The 21,570-nt window shown below is 36.9% G+C and overlaps 1 protein-coding gene across 3 annotated transcripts in view; it reads right to left on the reverse strand.

Annotated features, from left to right (window-relative positions):
* arhgef26.L (Rho guanine nucleotide exchange factor 26 L homeolog) overlaps positions 1-21,570 on the reverse strand; it is a 68,998-nt gene that overhangs the window by 22,782 nt on the left and 24,646 nt on the right. Inside the window, exons 5-10 of one of the 3 annotated variants that reach the window (XM_018263777.2) lie at positions 21,401-21,457; positions 19,971-20,131; positions 10,595-10,747; positions 9,620-9,749; positions 8,342-8,416; positions 6,395-6,484 (exon numbers count right to left, since the gene is read on the reverse strand). In XM_018263777.2, coding sequence (XP_018119266.1) covers positions 6,395-6,484; positions 8,342-8,416; positions 9,620-9,749; positions 10,595-10,747; positions 19,971-20,131; positions 21,401-21,457 — 666 coding nt within the window. The remainder of the gene's footprint in view (positions 1-6,394; positions 6,485-8,341; positions 8,417-9,619; positions 9,750-10,594; positions 10,748-19,970; positions 20,132-21,400; positions 21,458-21,570) is intronic. The other 2 variants (XM_041563366.1, XM_018263778.2) reach the window with 2 other exon arrangements.

Consider the following 21,570-nt stretch of genomic DNA (forward strand, 5'->3'; position numbering starts at 1 on the left):
ATTGTTCTGTTGTTAGGCTGTTGGTGGGGGGGGGGAGAGGGTGATATCACTCCAACTTGCAGTACAGCAGTAAAGAGTGACTGAAGTTTATCAGAGCACATGACTGGGGCCAGCTGGGAAACTGACAGTATGTCTAGCCCCATGTCAGATTTAAAAATGTAATATAAAAAAATCTGTTTGCTCTTTTGAGAAATGGATTTCAGTGCAGAATTCTGTTGGAGTAGCACTATTAACTGATTCATTTTTTTATTATTTGATACAGGTATGGGACCTATTATCCAGAATGCTTGGGACCCAGGGTTTTCTGGATAATGGGTCTTTCCTTAATTTGGATCTACATACCTTAAGTCTACTAGAAAATCATTTATACATTAAATAAAGCCAATAGGCTGGTTTTGCTTCCAATTAGAATTAATTATATCTTAGTTTGGATCAAGTACAAGCTACTGTTTTATTATTACAGCAAAAGAGGAAATATTTGTTTTTAAAAATGGATAAAAATGGATGAAATGGAGTCTATGAGATATAGTTTTCCCGTAATTTGGAGCTTTCTAGATAACGGATCCGATACGATTTCCAAGGGCCACAAACTGCCCTCACCAAGGTGACCATTGAGGCAGATAATAGAAGCCAAATTTAGTTCTAGGTTGGTGGTGACCCAATACATGCACTGAATCAGGGTAATGGCTTTTTGTTTTGGCTGATCCATTTTATAGAGTGTGATATTCAGCCAAAACAATTGTTGTCAAGGACCACACACACACAGTTCCTTTTAAATCTGTTTAAACTGGACAGAATCTGTACATGCACAGCCACAATATCTCTGTATGCAATTTGCCTTCATTGTTTATTGTTTGTTTTATTTTGCTTCAATGAGCAGCAGTTACCTCTGGAAGGTATAGCAGAACATCATGATCTCAGGGTTCACAGCCTAAGCGGCTACTGAATACCATTTGGCTGCTATATACTGCAGCAGAAGAGGGAGAGAAAGTTACCCATCGGAGATGAGCCAAAGTGTGCACGGTACTGAGCTAGTTCTTGTCTATGCACACCCTCTCCCCTGGGCTGGAAAGATAAACTTAATGGATCACAGATGGCAACTGCTGGATATTTGGGAAGGGCTGGGCATGAATTGCTGGAGCACAGACTAAAAGAGAAGTAATTTTTTCCCTAATAATACAAATAGTTTAACAGGACTTGCTCTAGCTGCACTCTTGCTCAGGGTGGGGCCTTTACTCGTAGATCTGGCAACACGTTCCTTTTTATTATAATTTAACAGATCTGCAATATCAAATGGGACCTTTGTACATTCCCCAAATCCAAAAGTATTAGCAGAACTTTATTTTAACCCTAATGATGTAAGCAGTATTAAATGTATAGAATTCAAATATTATTGTCTGGGCTGCTGGAAATCTCGCTGGAAATCTAACTGAAACACAATTGTATTATTTCCAGGGCAGGCGGAAAGCGGTTATTCAACTCAATGTGTTTGAGAGATCTGTGGTTACAGAGCCTTGTAAAAGATTTTTGGCAGATTAAGATTTCTGAGCCCATACTAAAAAAAACACATATTTAATTCAAATGTCTGCTTTTCAGCAGATCTTGTTCAGATTCCCCAAAAGAATACAGGAATGCAACATTGCATCATGTTAAATTGTCTGGCTGTGAGCTCATGGGCTTTAGCCTGGCAAAGACATCCCAGTGTGACTCCTATATATATAACGAATAGCACTGCACCTACAATTGCTTAGAAGGTGAGAGCACAGTTTTGCCATACAGGTATAGGATCATGATAGTCATTAGAAAAATTAAGACATACAAAAAGGTTTTAATTGGACTCTGCTGAAACGGCCTCACTGTATTTCGGATATGCCTTTAGGAGAGATGTGCAGAGTAGCTGAACAGTGAGTGTGCCCCAACACCCATCCCCAAAGGTGGCATGACCCAGATTGTCCCCATACTGTAACTATCTGCTTTGTGGTCACTTTGATCTCTCCTCCAACAGTTGACTTCAAAGTAACATAAACAGACAAATACAATAAAGCCTAGAGTAGGACAGTTCGTAGGGGCTTTTGATGACTGTTTTTGTTACTGCTGGAAATGTGATACATCAATTTGCTGGTAAAGTTTTCCTACAAATCTTGGTGAACAGTGAAGGCCATTTGTTCTCCATGCACAGGATGAATACACACATGCTTCTCTAATATTGTGCAGAGGGTAAATGAATTCTGCTCTGTAATAGCCACTCACATCAGGTGTTTTTGTTTCCCCCAAAAATGGATTCTCAGTGATACATAAAGATTTTATATATAATGCTCAATTTACATTTACATGGAATGAATGGGGTGGGTGACAGGTGGCTGCACATGGCGCCTAGAGGTAGATGGACTGTCCATTATACTTACATATAAACACCAAATAAATATGTGTTATTAAATATTTGCTCCCTGGTATTTTATTATTATTATTAACATTTACTTATATAGCGCCGGCATATTTCACAGCACTGGTATATAGTGAAAGGGAGGATTTTGTTCTTCATAAACTCTGTTCAATGCTTAAAGTGTGACTATTATACTATTTCCCACAGGCACTAAAGCTGGCACTGGCATTGCCTAATGGGCGTAAGCATTTAGAGCAACATGCATATAAAGGTGACCTTTTCCAAAAAAAGAGGTTATACAGGTTATGACACAATCTTATATGAAGGAGGCTGAGCAATATTATACGTGGATACTAGGGGTGGAAAACTGTTAGTGATTCCTAGTATGGATATTAAGCTGGTTAAGAAGGCACCTTAGATGTGCCTTTTCTGCTATGGGGTAAGGTAGGAACTTTGTCCCAGGCAGCACTTTTTCATGGCTAGCAAAATGCCAGGCCTTATAACTTTATGGGCAATGGCAAACTGAGCAATAGTGCACAAACACTGCCAATTGCCCCTCGTTTAATTGCACGTCACACAATTATAGTTCAACAACTCTGGTTTCGGAAATATGTATACACGCATATTTCCCCACCCAGCTGTGACAATAATTTAGTTTGCCTTTCCCGAGAAAGTGAAACCTGTTTCTTTAGTTGGAGCCTATATGGGCCTGTAATGTGCCACTCCTTTGTATGGCCTAAAGGTTAATATGAAATTATTTGCTAAGTGTGAAAGGTAATTGAGTGTACAGAAATATAAATGGGGGAATTAACAGAAGTTCTTAATATCAAATCCTCACAATCCCAAAAAAGTTTTCTTTTGCAAACCCCATGAGCCATTCCCAATTAAAATATACAATGAATATTACATGACAAATGCATGTGTGAGTTGTTGACATGGGAATATATTTTTTTACAGTTAAAGTTTATGACTGAACTAGTTCAAAAATCCTGATGAAAGTTGGATATACACAGTGGCATACACAGACACACAGGAGGAAGGTAGTGTGGATCCAGCTAAACCTTTATCCAACCATGGAAAGCAGGAGTACAATATGTAGGTAGGATTCTTACTCCATGTGTAATAATAGTCACCCAGGGACGCTGCCATGAGGCTAGTAGAGAAAGCCACCTTATGCAGCTGCAGCTCACAATTTACCAGAGACATCAAAAAGCCTCTTCTGGTAACTTTAAGAGCCGAAATTCTGATTATTTTATTCTGTACTTCAGTTCTTCTAGTGCAGAGAGTGCAATTGGGCTTTCTGCTCTAACTGTCCGGCCCCATCTTGACCCGCACAGAATCTCCTGAAGATAAGCATGGGGGCAAGGGGAGGAGCAGCAAAGTGTCCCTGACTAAGTTTCCCCAGTTTAAGTAAATGCTACCTGCTGATTGGTTTCTTTAGGAGATAAGTCCTGCAGCAAACTGCGTTTTTGCTTTATATATAACCCTTTGAGAGATGTGTTGCTGCTCCCTTTTTATTGTGCACATTCAGAACAACAATGGGTGAGTGAGACAGACGACTCTTATAAAATGCAGGCAAACAAACTTACAGACAGTTTGAAGGTCAAGAAGCTTTTAGCATTTCAGTGGAGTCAATAACATAATGGATTATACCATAATAAAATGGATACCAAGCACTATCATGAGCAGATTAACAAAACTTTTCGCAAAAGGCCACACATGCCTGTAGGGTAAAAACAACCAGGATTTGTCACATACAAAAATGTCTCCAGTGATGGCAACAAAACACCAAAAAAAATACCTTTGTATTGGTGACGCAGTGAATATCTGTGTCTATACCAGCTGTTTTGCATAAACTGATGCGTGAGAATGGGGAAGGAGACATTTTCAGGTGATTATGATTATGCAGGCAATAATACATCAGATGTGTTCTCACCCTTAGCAAACTACACATCATAGGATTGTGGAAGAGATAATTGAATCACCCCTGTGTGGGGGCAGAAGGAGCTCACCAAAATATGACAGCAAAAACAGGCAACAGTGCGGGATATGTCACACTCACATGCTTCTATTAAAAGGGAAGTTAGGGATTCTCACAACGTTTAGAGATTCTAAAAGTCTCCCTTAATAGCAGCTATTCTGCACTGTTTTACCGTTTAGTACTGATTCCCACAGCAGAGAGTAGAAAGCTCAGTCGCTGACTGCACTGATTTCTAGTGGTATGGAATTTGGGGATGTCAGATGCAGCTGGGGAAACCAGACCTTATACAAATTAAACATTAGAACAATTTAAAAAAAATAGCTGCTTTTAAAGGGGATCTCCACCCAAAGCAATGCATTTCTCCTCCTGCTCTGTTAATTAGCCAGCATTGGTACATTTTTTCAAAAGTCTTTCATTAGTGCAGAGAAAGTAAACAGCCAAACAGAAGCTGCCACATTTCAATCATATTACAAATAATAATGAAACCATGAACACGTTTACATTATGTATTTTAGGAATTCGCTTAGGATTACATTCTCCTTCATCACTTTGTGGGGACATTCTCCTGCCACCCATTGCCTGCCTCAAACTAAGCCAAAGGACTGAAATGCTCAGCTTGTATCACTAGAGTATGATTTGCTTGGGAAATGCTGCTGATTACACACAAGTGGTGTACTGAATAGCACATTAGCTCTTAGTTATATATACTCCAAATATTCCTTTCAGCAGCCTCTCCATTCCTCCCCCGTTGCACACATAGCTGTGCCATTAAAGCTTTCTATAATATACCCAGTAAATTCTGTCCTGGTCCCTAAGTCTTTAATTTCCCAGCCAAGATATGCATTAACAACTTCCTAAAAGCCACTTTACTAAGCCACAGTTTTTCCTGGCTCATTTATGTTAACCCATTCTCTGCCAATGTATGTAGTAAAGCACTCTGGAATGTAACAAAATGACATATTATTAACTGCTGGACCCACCAACATCTCCACTCCTGTTTCTCTAACTCTAAAATATTTAAGAACAGCAGCACCGCAAGAGCGAAGCACATCATGGCAGAACCCAGCGCTTGGTGATGATTCCCATTGACTTTGAATGGAGTGATTTCTATTCTAAGCAAATTTTCAATTGGTCTTCTTTATTTATCTTGTATAGTTTTTGAATTGTTTTCCTTCTTCTTCTGAGGCTTTCTAGCTCTTAAAAAATGGTCACTGACCCCATATAAACATTAAAGGCTCTGTAACACTAAAATAGTATTAGGTTAATGTCACACCTGGAGATTCTTTGGGGCGACTAATCTCACTGAATGGCTTTCCCCTGTCTTCCGCCTGCTACAATCAATCACCGGGCGACTAAATCTCCCCGAATCTCCAGGTGTGACCTTACCTTTATTATTGCCACCTTTTATTACTCATCTTTCTATTCAGGCCCTTTCCTATTCATATTCCAGTCTCTTATTCAAATCAGTGCATGGTTGCTAGGGTACTTTGGACCCTAGCAACAAGAGTGCTGAAATTGCAAACTGGAAAGCCGCTGAATACAAAGTTAAATAACTCAACAACCACAAATAATAAAAAACCAAAACCAATTGCAAATTGTCTTACTCCCTACTAAAAAAAAGTTAAACTTAAAAGTTAGTACATCCCTTAGCGCATATTCTAAAAGTACTTGGATGAATACTGTACACAGCTCCAGATTGGAAATCTAATGTTAATGTTAGGTGCAGAGTCAGCACTCAAGTCATATTAGCACCTACTATAGAACGGATGCAGCAATGTATTCATGCAGGGATGCAAGTCTCTGCCCTATATTTTGGAGCTCGGGGACCTGTGCCAATTACTGTACAGGTACTGCTGCCATTTGATATAAGGAAATAAAGACTTGCTTTTTTACACAAGCTACATGATATGGAGAGTGAGCCAGTCCTGCTTGTCAGGCCAGATGGCACCACTAGTTTGGCCACATTTCTACATACATTATATTATACGCATGCAGTACTTTTAAGTTTGAACAAACAAGTTGCCCAATACCTTAATCTTAAATTCCAGCTGAGAATTGATTGTAACCATCATTTCCATCCTCTCCATTTTCCTTGCACCTTCATTGCACAGGCGGACCAGCTGAGAACAGGCAAAGGAATTACACATCATTTCAAAAAACGTACATATAAAAATAAAAATGTATATGCTATTCTGCACACTGGGAGAAGTTAAATCTAATATGACTCTTTCCATTCATATAACAGCCATTCACTGAATTCACAATTTCTGTATTACCAAATTCTCAACAAAAGAACTGGCCGCAAAACGAGCCAAATATTCATATTGAAATTTGAAAAGTCAACTTCACCTGGCAAGTTTTTTTGATGTCTCATGGATTGGGGAAACACACGGGTTACTTTTGGCGCTTAGTAGCCATTATCCTTAAAGAATGGATTTGGTTTGGCTGAACAAATAGGATTTAACTGAATTTGAACCTTGCAGAGAGGACTGGGGTTTAGCCAAATCTTGGATTGGTTGATCCCTGTTTTTTTCTAAATCAGCACATCAGAACACACAAACAAACTCCTTACAGAAAGTGAACTGGTCAAAAGAAGTCAGGAACGGTTGATTGTAACAGTAGCTATTTAATCACATATCTTAAACTGAATTTTAAAGGCATGTAAATACACAATGCATGTCTGTAGAAAAGGTCAGGAATTCAATGCCTAGATTCAGTAACAGCGAGCAAGATGGTGCAGTTCAAGGACCCTGCAGGCCTCCGAATATAAATCCTTTAAATCTCTCCAGTCTGAAAGAAATGTGACTCCTTTTAGCACATAGAATACCACTGGCAGGTATGTACAATGCCCTTGGGTGGTGCTAAGTCTTAACATGCATAAAATTTGGACTTGAGGAATATACTGTAACCCACACATGAGGCAGACACTGATGAGAGGTGTCTAACATGTGGCCCTCAAGCTTTTACCGAACTATAACTACAAGTAACCATATACTGTAGAGGAGCACTGGAAAATAGTTTTTCAAAACATGTGGGCTAACTGATTTATAATATAACTTTAAACGGGTGGTTCACCTTTAAGTTAACTGTTAGTACATTATAGAATGGCTAATTCGAAGCAACATTTCAACTGGTCTTAATTTTTTTTCTTTTTTACAGTTTTTGGATAATTTTCCTGCTTCTTCTAACTCTTCCCAGCTTTCAAACGGGGGTATCTGACCCCCATCTACACAAATGCTCTGTAAAGCTGCAAATGTATTATTATTGCTACTTTTTATTACCCATCTTTCTATTCAGGGCTCTCCTATTCATATTCCAGTCTCTTATTACAATCAGTGCATAGTTGGTAGGGTAATTTAGACCATAGCAACCAGATTGCTGACATTGCAAAAACTACAACTAGTAGAAAATGAAAACCAAATGCAAATTGTATCAGAATATCACTCTCTACATCATACTAAAATTTAATTTGATGGTGAACAACCCCTTTAAATAGTTATTTTATTATCCTTAGAAATTAATAGAAAAAAATAATGTTTAATCTGAGACCATTGTACTTTAGTGATGGGCGAATTTCTCCTGTTACGGTTCACCAAAAAATTTGCGAATAGCCGCAAAATTAGCGAAACGGCGGAAATTGATGCCGGCGTCCATTTTGACACTTGTGTCAATTTTGACACCAGCGTTAAGGTCAATAGGCATACGAATAGTGTTGACGTGACGGTTTTGACGCAGGTCTGAATTTTTTTTCGCGGGAGTTTCACCAATTTATTCACCAGCGGCGTTACGTAAAAATTTGCAGCAAATTTGTGCCTGCCAAATTTATTTGTCCATCACTATTGTACTTCGACCTAGATCTGCTGCTATTAGCAAACCACCACCAGCAGTAGTAGTAGGGTAGCTCTGCTCTCACCCAACTGCAGCGAATGACATTCTACTATAATTCTTACCAAATGATCAAGAACTTTAGAACTTACCTTACCAACCTCTTTTAGGGCATGCTTGCTTGCCTCATACTTTGCAGAATCTTTTGGGGTTTTCTGACATATTGTCTGGAATGGAATATACGAGAGTTACATGTTGCATTTTCTACATGCTCAGATAAAAAAATATGTGACTTTAAACTAAAGGACCTTTCACAGAAAAATATGAAACTTTACTCTTTGGCCCTTGTCAAATGTTGAGGACCTATATTCCAAGTCAACTTCAGGGACGTAAAATGTAAGACATATTATTTCTCAAAGTCTGATGATTCCTCTTTCAGTCTAACAGACAGCAATAATAATAGTATAGAGAAAATCCAAAGATTACACAACAAGCAAAGTCATTTGAGTCCCTGTAGAGAGTGTAATGACGGTGGCTACAGTATGTAGACACTGGAGTGTTAACATCTTTCTTTTGTTCTGATTATCTATGTGTAACTTGTTTGAACCATTCCCTAGCTGGTAACAAGTTTCAAGTGCAATATCTGCAACATAATAATCTTGTACATTGCCACCAAAGTGACTTGAAAAACAAAGCAAAAATTAAACTCATACATCAAAGAAAAAACTGTATTGATATTACAGTCCATTCCAGGTTTTGATACCTTCCTGAATCAAACCTAATTGTCTCATTTATCAACCATATTCCCTCTTTTATGATTACAGCCATCATCAAACTCTGCAGGCTTAAACGAGATACAACCCTGCTAAACTAACTAACTCTGCCACTCTAGGGATGCATTTCACTAGTATACTACTTGTGCAGAAATATGTAGTAAGAATTAGGTATTCCCTTGAACCAATGGCATTTCAGTAATTCCACTCTTTCAGAATCTGTGAGCCACATCATTTTTTTTGGGGTTGGAAGTCCTCAAGTAACATTTCTAGGTGAAAGACTGAAGGCAAATTATTTCAGAGATAATTGGGGGGATTTTAATTACCCAGATATTAAATGGATCAAGGGGCCTATTTATCATGCTGTGTAAAAAGTGGAGTGAAGCATTACTGGTGATGTTGCCCAGTGCAACCAATCAGCAATTACATTTCAACAGAAAACAAAAGCAAAGATCTGATTGGTTGTTGATATGATTGGTTGGTTGTTAATGATCAAATGTATCAGTAGATCTACAAAAGCACATGAACACTATGCCAGGTATTTAGAAATTTGCAGAGTTGTTTTTTATATTTATACTACGTGGGATTGATTTAAAATTACACCAGTTTCTTGTGCCTTCACTCATTGGTTCGTAATAACATGCCTCTAGTGCTTACATCCATGAGGAGAGGAAGGCGAGTAACTCTCTGCATAGGAAGAATAAGGAATGAGATCATGGGAAGATTCCTGCAGTCTTCATGTGATTCAATTTTAGACAGCACTTCTTTAAATGGTGCATTGGTATATCTGTATAAGCAAAATAAATATGATTATTAAACTATTTTGTGACAAGCAAAAAACAATAACACTTGAATATATACAGTCAGTAGAAAAGTAGTTGCTAGATTTTGTTGTCCAAGTCTCTGCTATTAACAAGCTAATAGCTAATAACAAGGTTATAGATAAAATATTAGTGTTTTTCAGCCATAGTTTCAAGAATATCTAGCCAACAATTAAGTTTTCACCCTAAAATCTCACCCTAACTGGCCTTCCAGCTAGGCATTTGGATATATCTAAAAGAACAGGCACTCTCTCAAAACCTTACATGGCCTGGCCATCAGGCTTTTCTCAACTCCACTACTCCTAGAGGGCACAGCCCACAGTTTGAGACCCAAAGCTTTAGAAGATGCCATCTTGAAGGAATTAATGGCCCAAATTCCAATTGTTGGTGACAATGTTTTTGCCGCCTTTCCAGCCACCACTTTTTGTCAGCCACTAGCAAATTTAGATAAATTACTTAATCCCTCAAGCTGTGCTCATAATATTTTAGATACATATCGGACATTTGACCAAGAAATCCTTATCCCAAGAACAAAAACCTTAAACAAAAATTCACCTTACCATAAATAGCATGGTATAATGTTTAGACTTATTTTAAAGAACAGATATAAACATAATAAATATTTAATTTAATGTGCCCTGGCAATATTGAGCAGAAAATGGTAAACTACTACAGAATACAGGAACATACAACACTATATAAATGCAATGAATTATCCAGAACATGGAGCAGTCCCCACCCTCAACAAAAACAACCACTAAAATAAAGGATTAATGGAGAAGGTTACAAATCTACTGCCACGTCATCATACATTAATCTCTGCAGCGTCCTTTGCTGGTAGACTTCATTAGTGCAATACTTCACATAGGGATCAAATGTTGACTTGGCATGCTTTTCAATGATATCACTAATGTCTTCTATAAGAATGTTTCTTTGATGCCTTCCTTCCAACTCTCTGAAAAACCTGTACAATAAAACAAAGCACAACGATAATGTTAAGGGGATCAGTAGGAGGATTTAAGAAATTGTGCAATGCTATTTTATTTACAGGCCTTCCAGCTCAAAATCACTTATTATAAAGCACCTGTAATTGACACTTAATGGCCTATTTTTCGTGCAGTGGAAAGATGAATGCCTTATACTTGGTGCAATTATTCAAATAATAATACAAAGGAAGAGGCAGGGTTATATTACAGCTATGTCGCTGGTTGCCAAGCACAATGTTTATTCATGCTAATCCCAGTCGTAACCATGATGTTGAGTAATAAGATCAGCTCAGAGGCACAGTGCAGGCAGCATTTGCAGAACATTAAGTTCTTTTGGTCTTTTTGGATGTTCCGAAAGACATTTAAAAATACTTGTAAAAAAAAAAAACTATAATCAGTTAAAACTAAAGCAAGCGAATTTCCACATCCTAATTTAGTTTTTAATATATTAACAACAGTTTGACAGGACTTCTAAGAATTAGGTACTTGTTACACATGAAGAATGTTTTCTTTTTAGGAACAGTATGTCATGTAAAACTATTTAAAGTAAGGTTAGACTGAAGAGAATCTAGTGCTCAGGCTAACATTGGATGACGAGGTTTAGTCCACATTCTGAACTTCAGTATTATTCCTATAAACAGGTATGAGATCCGTTAACCAGAATCCTATTATCCAGAAAGCATCATATTATGGGAAGGCCATCTCCCACAGACTCCATTTTATCAAAAATATCCACATTTTTAAAAATTGATTTTCCTTTTCTCTGTAATTTAAAACAGTACCTTGTACTAAGATATAATTAATCCTCACTGAGGCAAAACCAGCCTATTGGGTTTATTTGGAGGCCCATTTATCAAAGGTCGAATTTCAAATTCATGTGAATGTTTTTTATTTAAATATACTCACAATTTGACTGGGAGGTTATTTAAGAAAAAAAATTGAATGTCTACTGTCGATCGAATGGTTCCGACCCAAAAATTTGAATCGTATTAAATTCATATTTGATTTGTACGAATCGAGTTTTTCTCCCTGGAAAAAAACCTCAAATGTTAGGAAGGCTATTAACATCTCCAAATGGCTCAACGGACCTCTGCCATTGACTTGTAAATGAACTCGGCTGGTTTTAGGTGGCGAATATTCATGGTCAAGGTGTGATAAATCTCACATTCGAATTTACATTTCAATTGAGGGATTAAAATTCCAATGTGTGCATTTTGACACTCAAAAAAAATCGAATTCAAATTTACTATATGACCATTGATAAATCTGCTCCTTAAGGTTTACATGGTTTTTAGCAGATTCAAGATAGTAAGGGCATAATGCTCCCTATGGTGCCAAAAAGCTAGCTTTACAATCAGAATATTTCCTACTGTTATATTGACCAGTCCCATTCGGCTTTAAAGGAACAGTAACATCAAAAAATGAAAGTGTTTTAAAGTACACTGTAATAAAGATATAATGCAGTGTTGCCCTGCACTGGTAAAACTGCTGTGTTTGCTTCAGAAACACTACTATTGTTTATATAAATAAGCTGATGTGTAGCAATGGGGGAAGCCATTCAGAGGAGTAAAGACTCAGGTTACACAGCAGATAGCAGATTAAGCTCTGTAGAACATAAAGGGGTTATCTGTTGCTTGAAAAAAGTCAATCCCGTAAACCATTGATTATAAAAGTCCAAACGTTTTTATTAGATTAATTTAATAAAAAATGGTACATACTGACCCTCAGATGATCCACCTTACAAGTTTCATACCCTCCGGTGTCTAACCAGACTCCCCCTACACTGAGGTATTTTTCCCTGTTCAATAAGGTGTTATCTGTTATCCATTATTTAACCTGTGCCATATAGCCTTTTTTCAATTTCCGCCATTGCTACACAGCAGCTTGTTTATATGAACTATAGTAGTGTTTCTGAAGCAAACACATCAGTTTTACCAGTGCAGGGCAACACTACATGATATTTTCATTACTTTAAAACACTTTCATTTTTTGGTGTTACTGTTCCTTTAACGTTTCCAACTAGAGTAAACAGAATCGAACTTCAAATACCAGCGGACTAATAATTCCCCATGTGACAGAGTTTTGGGAATGTTGTAATCAAAGCAAGGATAGATGCAAAGGAGCACTGAGCTGTACCATAGCAATGGTTTCATTTTAATTTCTATTCAAACAATAAAAAACACTTGCGATGTAAAAGAATAAAGCATTAAATGAGATGCAGAACATTTCTAAGATTAACATATTTTACAAGATTTATAAATTGTTATCTGTACTACAAATTACCTTTCCTACCAAGTAAATATATTGACCTGTGTAACATTTCCTCATCCACCAGGTTTGTATGTGTAATGTAACTGCAAATAAAATTTTGTATGCAGATAATTCATCCCTCTCATAGTTGAACTTAGTAATGCAGAGCTTTGGCAAGAGATTTCATGGAGACCAATTATTATTATGTTAATTCTCACCAATCTATGGCACTTGCAACGTACAACTCTCATTGCCTCCTGATACATGTGAGAGAAGAAAATTGCATTATAACAAAAAGCAAGATTGCAGGTTGGCAACACTAATACATTTGTTATACTTTCCCTCCTCTCATCCTATATTACCTGTTTTATCTCACAGGCACAGTTGTTTTCCAGAGACTATTATCCCACTGTTACTATAGGCACCATCTCTCCCTACTATACCTGCTATCCCTCAGCCACACTCCCTTCCCAGAGACTATTATCCACTGTTACTATAGGCACCATCTCTCCCTACTATACCTGCTATCCCTCAGCCACACTCCCTTCCCAGAGACTATTATCCCACTGTTACTATAGGCACCATCTCTCCCTACTATACCTGCTATCCCTCAGCCACACTCCCTTCCCAGAGACTATTATCCACTGTTACTATAGGCACTTTCTCTTTTCCTGCAAACCATTTTGCATGTATATCTTTTTGCTACTGTTTGTGGAGTTTTAGATTCGTTTTAGACAAAGATTATGATTTACCCCTACCTATTTCTACTATAGGGGTTCTGTCAAGAAATGGGTGCTTATTTGAACTTTCCAGTCCTCCATCAATCTATATCTACTGTACAATTCTGTGGCACTGCCAGATAGATGCCCCTGCTTGAGCCCCTGTGAAACAGCTCTGACCTCTCTCAATTATATATGTATCATACAAACCTCTAATAAACCATTTTTTCTACTTCTCTTTTCTACTTTAGAAAGTAGGTAAAAAATATATTCAGAACAAGCTCTATTCACAAAATTAATGGTGTATACTGACCCTTTCACTGCATCTAAAGACTATTGCCATGGCGCATCATTTATATAAATATAATGCCCAAACTTTGCCTTTATAGCAGTTGTACCAAGTCTCAGTATACCAGAACTCCTTATAGCCCTTGTTCCTTTTAATTTTGATTATTTCTTTAAGACATCATGTTAGCATATTGTGTATTCATATTAATCCATTGCACTTTGCACTCTTCTTATTACAAGTGCGTCAGCATTAGATAAAGATCTGGGCTCACTGGTGAAACCTGTATGAGTAAAGGGTGTGGTTTTGCTATGCAAAAAGTCAATAATGAGTTAAAAATTCAGTCAACTACAGTATAAAAATATGCCTCAAAGGGAAATATCTATTTCAAAGTAAAGTTTCTTTTAAAGTAGTGTAAAAAGGGTATTAATTCACCAACACCCCCAAAAACAAGGCAACCTGCATACGGCAATAAATTATCACTGTACCATTAAAATAACACACAGTTCAATGGCTCCCAATTATATATATGTAAATGCTTCTGGGAATCTACTTTCCAAATACATTGTATTGTTTTCATAAATTGCTGTCAAGGGGAAAAACAGTTGGCTGTATTTTCTCTTCAGCAGATTCAAAGAGTAAACATATAGCCTATTCCATGTCCAGAGAGTATGCTTGCAAATGAGCCTTGGTTATTCATTACATAATTCAGAAACATGACATATGAGTTCTCTTGCCTGTATAACCAAAGGGCATCTTGAGCAACAATGGGATCAAACAAAAATAATAACACAGACTTTGATCTTAGTTTGGTCTTGGGAATGATTTCTATGACAATTATAAACTTCCCTATTCTGCTTCCGTTTAAGCATACAGTACATATACTGGACACAAACAGCTCACAACATGGATATACATTAAGCAATGCCTTATATGACTTGGTATAGAAAGATACTGTAAATAAGCATTTTTAAATGTGTTATAAAGACTACACTCATTTTCTGTACATACAGTAATTACCAACTGGCTTTAAAGATATAATCCCTGGATTTGACAAACCGTAAAGAAGAATTTCAACTTCTACTTAACTTCGTAACCAATAGTTACCCAAATAAACTGCTTCTGAAACATTTGTATTTTGGTAACAATGACAATTAAAGGGGCAGTTCACTTTTACAAAACATATTGCCTCATATGTAATAAAAGACACAAAGTTTGTCCAGGTGCAGAAACCCATAGCAACCAATAAAATATTAGGTTTTAAACAGCTGAGCAGTAAATATTACTTTCTGGATGGATGCTATAGGTGATTAGACCTGTAGTAAACATTGCAACCTTAATGAATTTGCTACTATTACTTTTAAACAGTATTTTACAAATAATGCCTTTTGTATTTTCTACTGTTTACCATTGTCTAAAATTAAGCTCTTAAAAGGGAATATGTTTCATTTTTCTTACTCATTTAATATCTGTAAGTGATGTTACCAACTGTTTTAAAGGTTGATCACCTTTAAAAGAGCTTTTAGTATGATGTAGAGAGTGATATTCTGGGACAATTTGGAATTGGTTTTCATGTATTATTATTTATGGTTTTTGGTTGCTAGGGTCCAAATTCCCTAGCAAACATGGGTTGATTTGACTAAGAGATTGGAATATGAATAGGAGAGGCCTGAATATAAAGATGAGTAATAAAAAGCAGCAATAGCTACAGAAATACATTTATATCCTTACAGAGCATTTGTTTTTCAGATGGTGTCAGTGACCCCCATTTCAAAGATGGAAAGAGTCACAAGAAGAAGATAAATAATAAATATTGACAACCAATTGAACAGTTGCTTAGAATTGGCCATTCTATAACATACTAACAGTTAACTGAAAGGTGAAGCACCCTTTTAAAGGCCCCTTGTAAAATTGTTTCCCCTTGCAGAGGTGTAAACTTCAATGGTGTTAAATAATACTATTTGGCCCAGGAAATTCTCTCAACAAGTAGAATGCCCATATACTGAAAGTGAGTTCCCGGTGCAAATTCCATTTTGGAAATGATTCCATCATTATACCTTGTGGCTAACTTTAATCAACAATACAGAAAAGCTGGTTAACCAATCAAATAATATCTTATGTTACATTTCTGACTCTATATTGGATGCATGTTGCCCCTAGGGTGAATTGGAGGAGATTAACTGGACATGTCTTTGCTACTAGGACATCATACTAAATTATACTGCACTGAAACCTGCAATAAATTTGGCCCCGTCAGTAGTTAAGATTCAGGTTATATTGTGGCCTGTAATTAAAGGAAAGAAAGACTGTGAATGTGACTGGAATTTATTTTAGGGCTTTTGTGAGTAACCACAAACATTGGCCTTTAAATAACAGCTAGACTGAGTGGCATTGTTTCCCACTTTGTTTTACAATCAATAACATCACCTCTCTAGCAGGATGGATGCCCGGCTTAGTATTTTATTGCACAGCTGAACTGCACAATAAGGTCAGCTTTACAAAGACAAATGGTGGGAAACTGGGCAAAGACGTTTACAAGACTGTCCACATGGATTCCCACTGGTCTGAACAAGATAAATTAGCAAATACCATGATGGAGAATGTACAATCTTTTCTATTCTCTAAGTATTACAGAACTGTAGCAGATGCCAGTGCTGGGTACAGGACTCAGTTTCTCTTGCACTACATCATTTCAAAAGAAGTTTTGTGAATTTTCTGTAACGTATTGGCAAACGCATAATTCAGATATTACATTCATATATGTCTGCCCGCATGTTCCTAAAGTGAAAGGGGCATTCAATCACATGAAACTCTGATTTTTTTTTATAAATAAATAAGTGAATTGTTTAAAGAAGGGCTGTCCAATGGTACCTGTGGGCCTGATGAATTTCTCCAAAGCATTATTATGGCCTCCTGGCTGCCCGATGGTTTTACAGACTCAATTGATGCCATTAACATTTTAATATTTAATATCACTATGACAGCAAGTGACCTACTATATATACACATATAAAACACCTTCTGCACTACTGAACTGGCTTTAAATATCCCCTTGTTTCAATACAGATGTTTTTTTCTGAGTAATATAATAAATCCCTAAAAAAAAAGAATATTTGAACAACTCCACATTGGATTTACACAGCTTTCTTTGCTTTAGTGACTGTAAATAACTGTAATATATAATATATGGAAGACTGTGTGTGTGAGAGATCAGTATTCACTCTCCATCAGATGTTTCTTATTTTGGACATCTCCACTTCACTGGGACTGATTAATGGCTCTGGAATGAATTACAGAATACAATTGTTTACTAGTTTCCCATTCAGCACACAGCAGATATCAAACTGGGTATCTGGAAAATGGGGAAGCCAAGGAAATTTCATGGATGCTAAAGAATGCATGCTGACAGCCGCGTATTGTATGGGAAGGCCCCGACAAAACACACATGGCTGGGAACCACCAAATGCCTAAATCATTCTCTTCTTTTAACGGGGAAAGAGATTCCAAGGAGCTTCCAAAGAGACAAGGCATTTTGCCTGCATTCAGAACTCGACAGAGATAGCTTTGTTCCATAGATATTGAAGACCGCTCTATTCAGGATAGTCCCTGACAGCAAGAGGGAATATTTATATCAAACCCTTCTAAAAGGGCATAGTCTAATTTTTGTTTGCATGCTTTCCTTAGATTTGTGCATTCCTCAACAGTGATAAATTTTAATTACCAGACAGCTATTTTACCCTTTTCCCTGCATGAACAAGCCTAAGTCTTGCCCAACAGGAAACACTCATTTTGTTATATTACCAGTTTGGATTTTAGTTTGTGTTTAATGATGGTCTCAACAGTTACTAATAATTCCAAAGGTATGAGGCCAAAGGCCAGGAAGCTGTATCTCGAAGTACAGCATTCACGATTTTCTCTATTATTATTATTCAGCTTAGAAGTGCCAGAAGGGAACTGAACATTCTCCCATTTCTGCATGTCTAAACCCACACTAAATGGACTCCTAAGTTCTTCAGGAGTCATAGATAGTATATAACCCTGACCCTGGCAATAGTTTTTCTTTTACTTTAAATATTAGAGGAACACGTTAAGCTGCTGTGAAGATAAGTCTCTTTCTTGACAAAATATGATCAGGTGCTGCAGGCTTGAAGTTTTACACTAAAAAACAGACATCAAATAATTAGGCCATGTCTCTACTCGTAGAAGGATCTTTTAAGACGTGGCTAGCTGAACATTGTTCAAAGGTTATAAATCGAACAGATGTGTCCTTATGTAGCCTTTAAAAAAGGAGCCTCAGTAATATGATCTAACTACGTTACACTATGAAAAGTAGATGTGCGCTCCAAACCAGGAACACTAAACAAATGCTTTGGGGCCACAGAAAACACTCTAAAGTGATACTAACACATTCAGATAATGTATAGGCTCCTATTTGATCAAATTATTAGTCCAGGAACCAAACAATCATCAGTGCCCAATTTAACTCACCATCTTGGTCACATCTGGCAAAGAGTGATGATTTGGCTACCTATCCAAATGAGCAGATGTTTCTGCGTAACCCCAGATTGCTGCGGAATTCTGGCACCAAAAGTCTTCTGAATCTGTCCTGATGGTATCCCAACTCCCACAATGAAAAATGGTAGACCTTACTAGTACAAGAATTAAATGTATTCATTTGGCACATGCAGCAACTAGAGTATACGGAAAGGTGAATTAACCCGGGGGGGTCCAATATATTAGGCTTATCTAGCACAGTAGAGTATAAAAGAGAAGCAAAATGGGTACATTTCCTTACATGTGCCAAAAACCCTTTAGACTGTGTGGTATTACTTAGTAACGGGGATTTTTTACATTATTCTGGAGATCAGTTACAAATTTATATAACTTTCTCAAGTCACACAAATCTGAATTCTTGTATTATAAATACAACATCTTATGAAAAAACCAAAGCAACTCTTGTCCCGGTTTGCCCTCCAGCCATAGGAGTCTTTTGCACAGCATCTAGTACAGCATTATATTAAACAGGAAATATACCCCTTTTTTTAACAGGAGCTCATTCAGTTGGGAGTTATGTAAAAAAGGTGCATAAACATTATCTGAACTTCCAGTAATAAATATAAATGTACTGTATTCTTTTATACAGAGACATTCCCGATTCCACAGATAGAAGGAAGCATAATTGTACTAACCATTTCCAACTCCTCCTTAGGCTCACAGAGTGATCAAACCCCTCCCTCACCTTCTTGTTCCGCTGTGAAGTGATGAATTGTAGAATCTGAAATCTTTGCTTTCCATAGTGGGTGGTGAACAGATTCATATATGAAGTTGTGAAAGATAATGTTTGTGAGTACCCATCTAAAAAGTTTATATAAGGGAAGTAAAATCTTTTTTTTGACAACCAATTGAACAATAATTCCCACCGTGCACAAAAATAGGTGTTATATACCAAACAATATCACACTATATATCTTCTTTGTTTGTTTCCTGGGCCATTGGCGCTGGCTCCTATTGCAAGTGTTGTGTATCAGTTTTGAAGGGATACAAGTTGAGCCAGATAAGGATTGTGAAATCACTCGGACCGTAGTATATTTATTTTCAGATTCTCTTGAAAGCAGAGTGATGTTAAGTCCCAGAATTCATCACTTCAAAATGGAACAAGGTTGAACACTCTGAGACTAAAGGGGTTTGGGAACTGAACCTGCTGCAGATGCAAGTTATCATAGTTTCCTTTCAATTGAGTCAGGTATGTCTGTGTAATAACAAATACATTCATATTTAATTTTGAAAGTTCAGGTGGTGTTTATATGGTTTTTGTCCAGCCAAAGTCATTGAGCTTCCCCATTATTTATTACACATGAGAGCAAAGGTAGCACACAAACAAACAAAATACATTCTTATTCTTATTATCATAACTGGTTGAGGATAGCTATATGACATAATGCTTACTTTTTGCTTGCCTCATACACATCAGTAATGTTGGAGAAGAGATGGTGGCTTTCTATTTTTGTCATGGTGGCACTGAGCTGCTTTGAATTCTTAAACATTCGGATTAAAATTTCCAGGCTGAGAAGGTAGGAATGCTCAGAAGATATCACTTCAAACATTGCCTGTGAGAAAGCAAGCAAATTAATACATTTATATAGAAAGATATATTAAATATATGAATGATATTTGTTAAGTTCAAAGTGAAAACTGTCCTTGGTATCATAAAGAGTAAACCACCCACTGTCCTCATGTAATTTTTTTTATCAGGCCTAAGGACAGACATGAGCTTTCCAATGAAACTGACACAAGTGTGTTTGTATGGTAGGAACATAAGTTTCACTTGGGCAGGAAATGAAATAAATGACAGTAATTAAAATAACTGTAAATCAAGTTTCAGTCCACCATTATTATCTTTCATTACATATGTCAACATATTACACAACGTTCTTGAGTCACTGTCATTTATTTCATTTCCTGCCCAAGTGAAACTTATGTTCCTACCATACAAACACACTTGTGTCAGTTTCATTGGGATTGAAAGAATACCAACACATTTGTGATATTTCTGTTTATGCCATTTCCAGGACCTAATATCCGAGGGATGTCACTTTTTATTTGTACACAATGCCCAGTTTTCTGGGCCATCTACATCTTCTACATACCACTCACTATGGATTACCTGAAGTCAGGAGTTAGTAGTGTTTAGCAGCCCCTTTTGCCCCTTACTGATGTTTGCTTATACTCAGTTTGTTATCTTGGTTTATACAGGTATGGGATCCGTTATCCCAAACCCGTTATCCAGAAAGTGCTGAATTATGGAAAGCCCATCAAATAATCCAATTTTTTCAAAATGATTTCCTTTTTCTCTGTAATAATAAAACAGTAGCTTGTACTTGATCCCAACTAAGATATAATTAATCCTTATTGGAAGCAAAACCAGCCTATTGGGTTTATTTAATGTTTATATGATTTTCTAGTAGAAATCCCTAGTACAAAAAGAAATTCTACAAAAAGAAATCTCTAGTTTTAATCACTATTGGAAGCAAAGCCAGCCTAATGGGTTTATGTAATCTTTAAAAGGTTTTCTAGTAGATTTAAGCTATGAAGATCCAAATTACAGAAAGAGCCCTTATCCGGAAAACCCCAGGTCCCGAGCATTTTGGATAACAGGTCCCATACCTCTACTACCTGATTACAAGGAGGCACTATGTGTAAAACAAAACAATAATCTGTTGGTGTTTTATAAATTAAAAAAAATAATAATAATCAGCACGTTATTTTGCTTTTGCTGAACAATGTGTATGCTGGGGTATACTGCCTCTTTAACCATTGCTGTGGTATATTTAAAGCCTCAAAAAGCATCAAAATTATTTTCTAATACGTTTAATTACCTCTTGCCTTTTTCTTTCTTCCTGGCTGACACTTTGAGACAGTCCATTCTTTCTCACCTAGAGAAAAGGATAATAGATTTACCATACAGCGTTTTCAGGAAAAAAACAAACAAAAGGCAAGTGGAAAAGGAAGTAAAGGGGATGTTTGGATTATCTAGGTAATTTGAATA

The sequence above is a fragment of the Xenopus laevis genome, chromosome 5L, assembly GCF_017654675.1.
Source record: "Xenopus laevis strain J_2021 chromosome 5L, Xenopus_laevis_v10.1, whole genome shotgun sequence".
In the NCBI taxonomy this organism is placed as follows: domain Eukaryota; kingdom Metazoa; phylum Chordata; class Amphibia; order Anura; family Pipidae; genus Xenopus; species Xenopus laevis.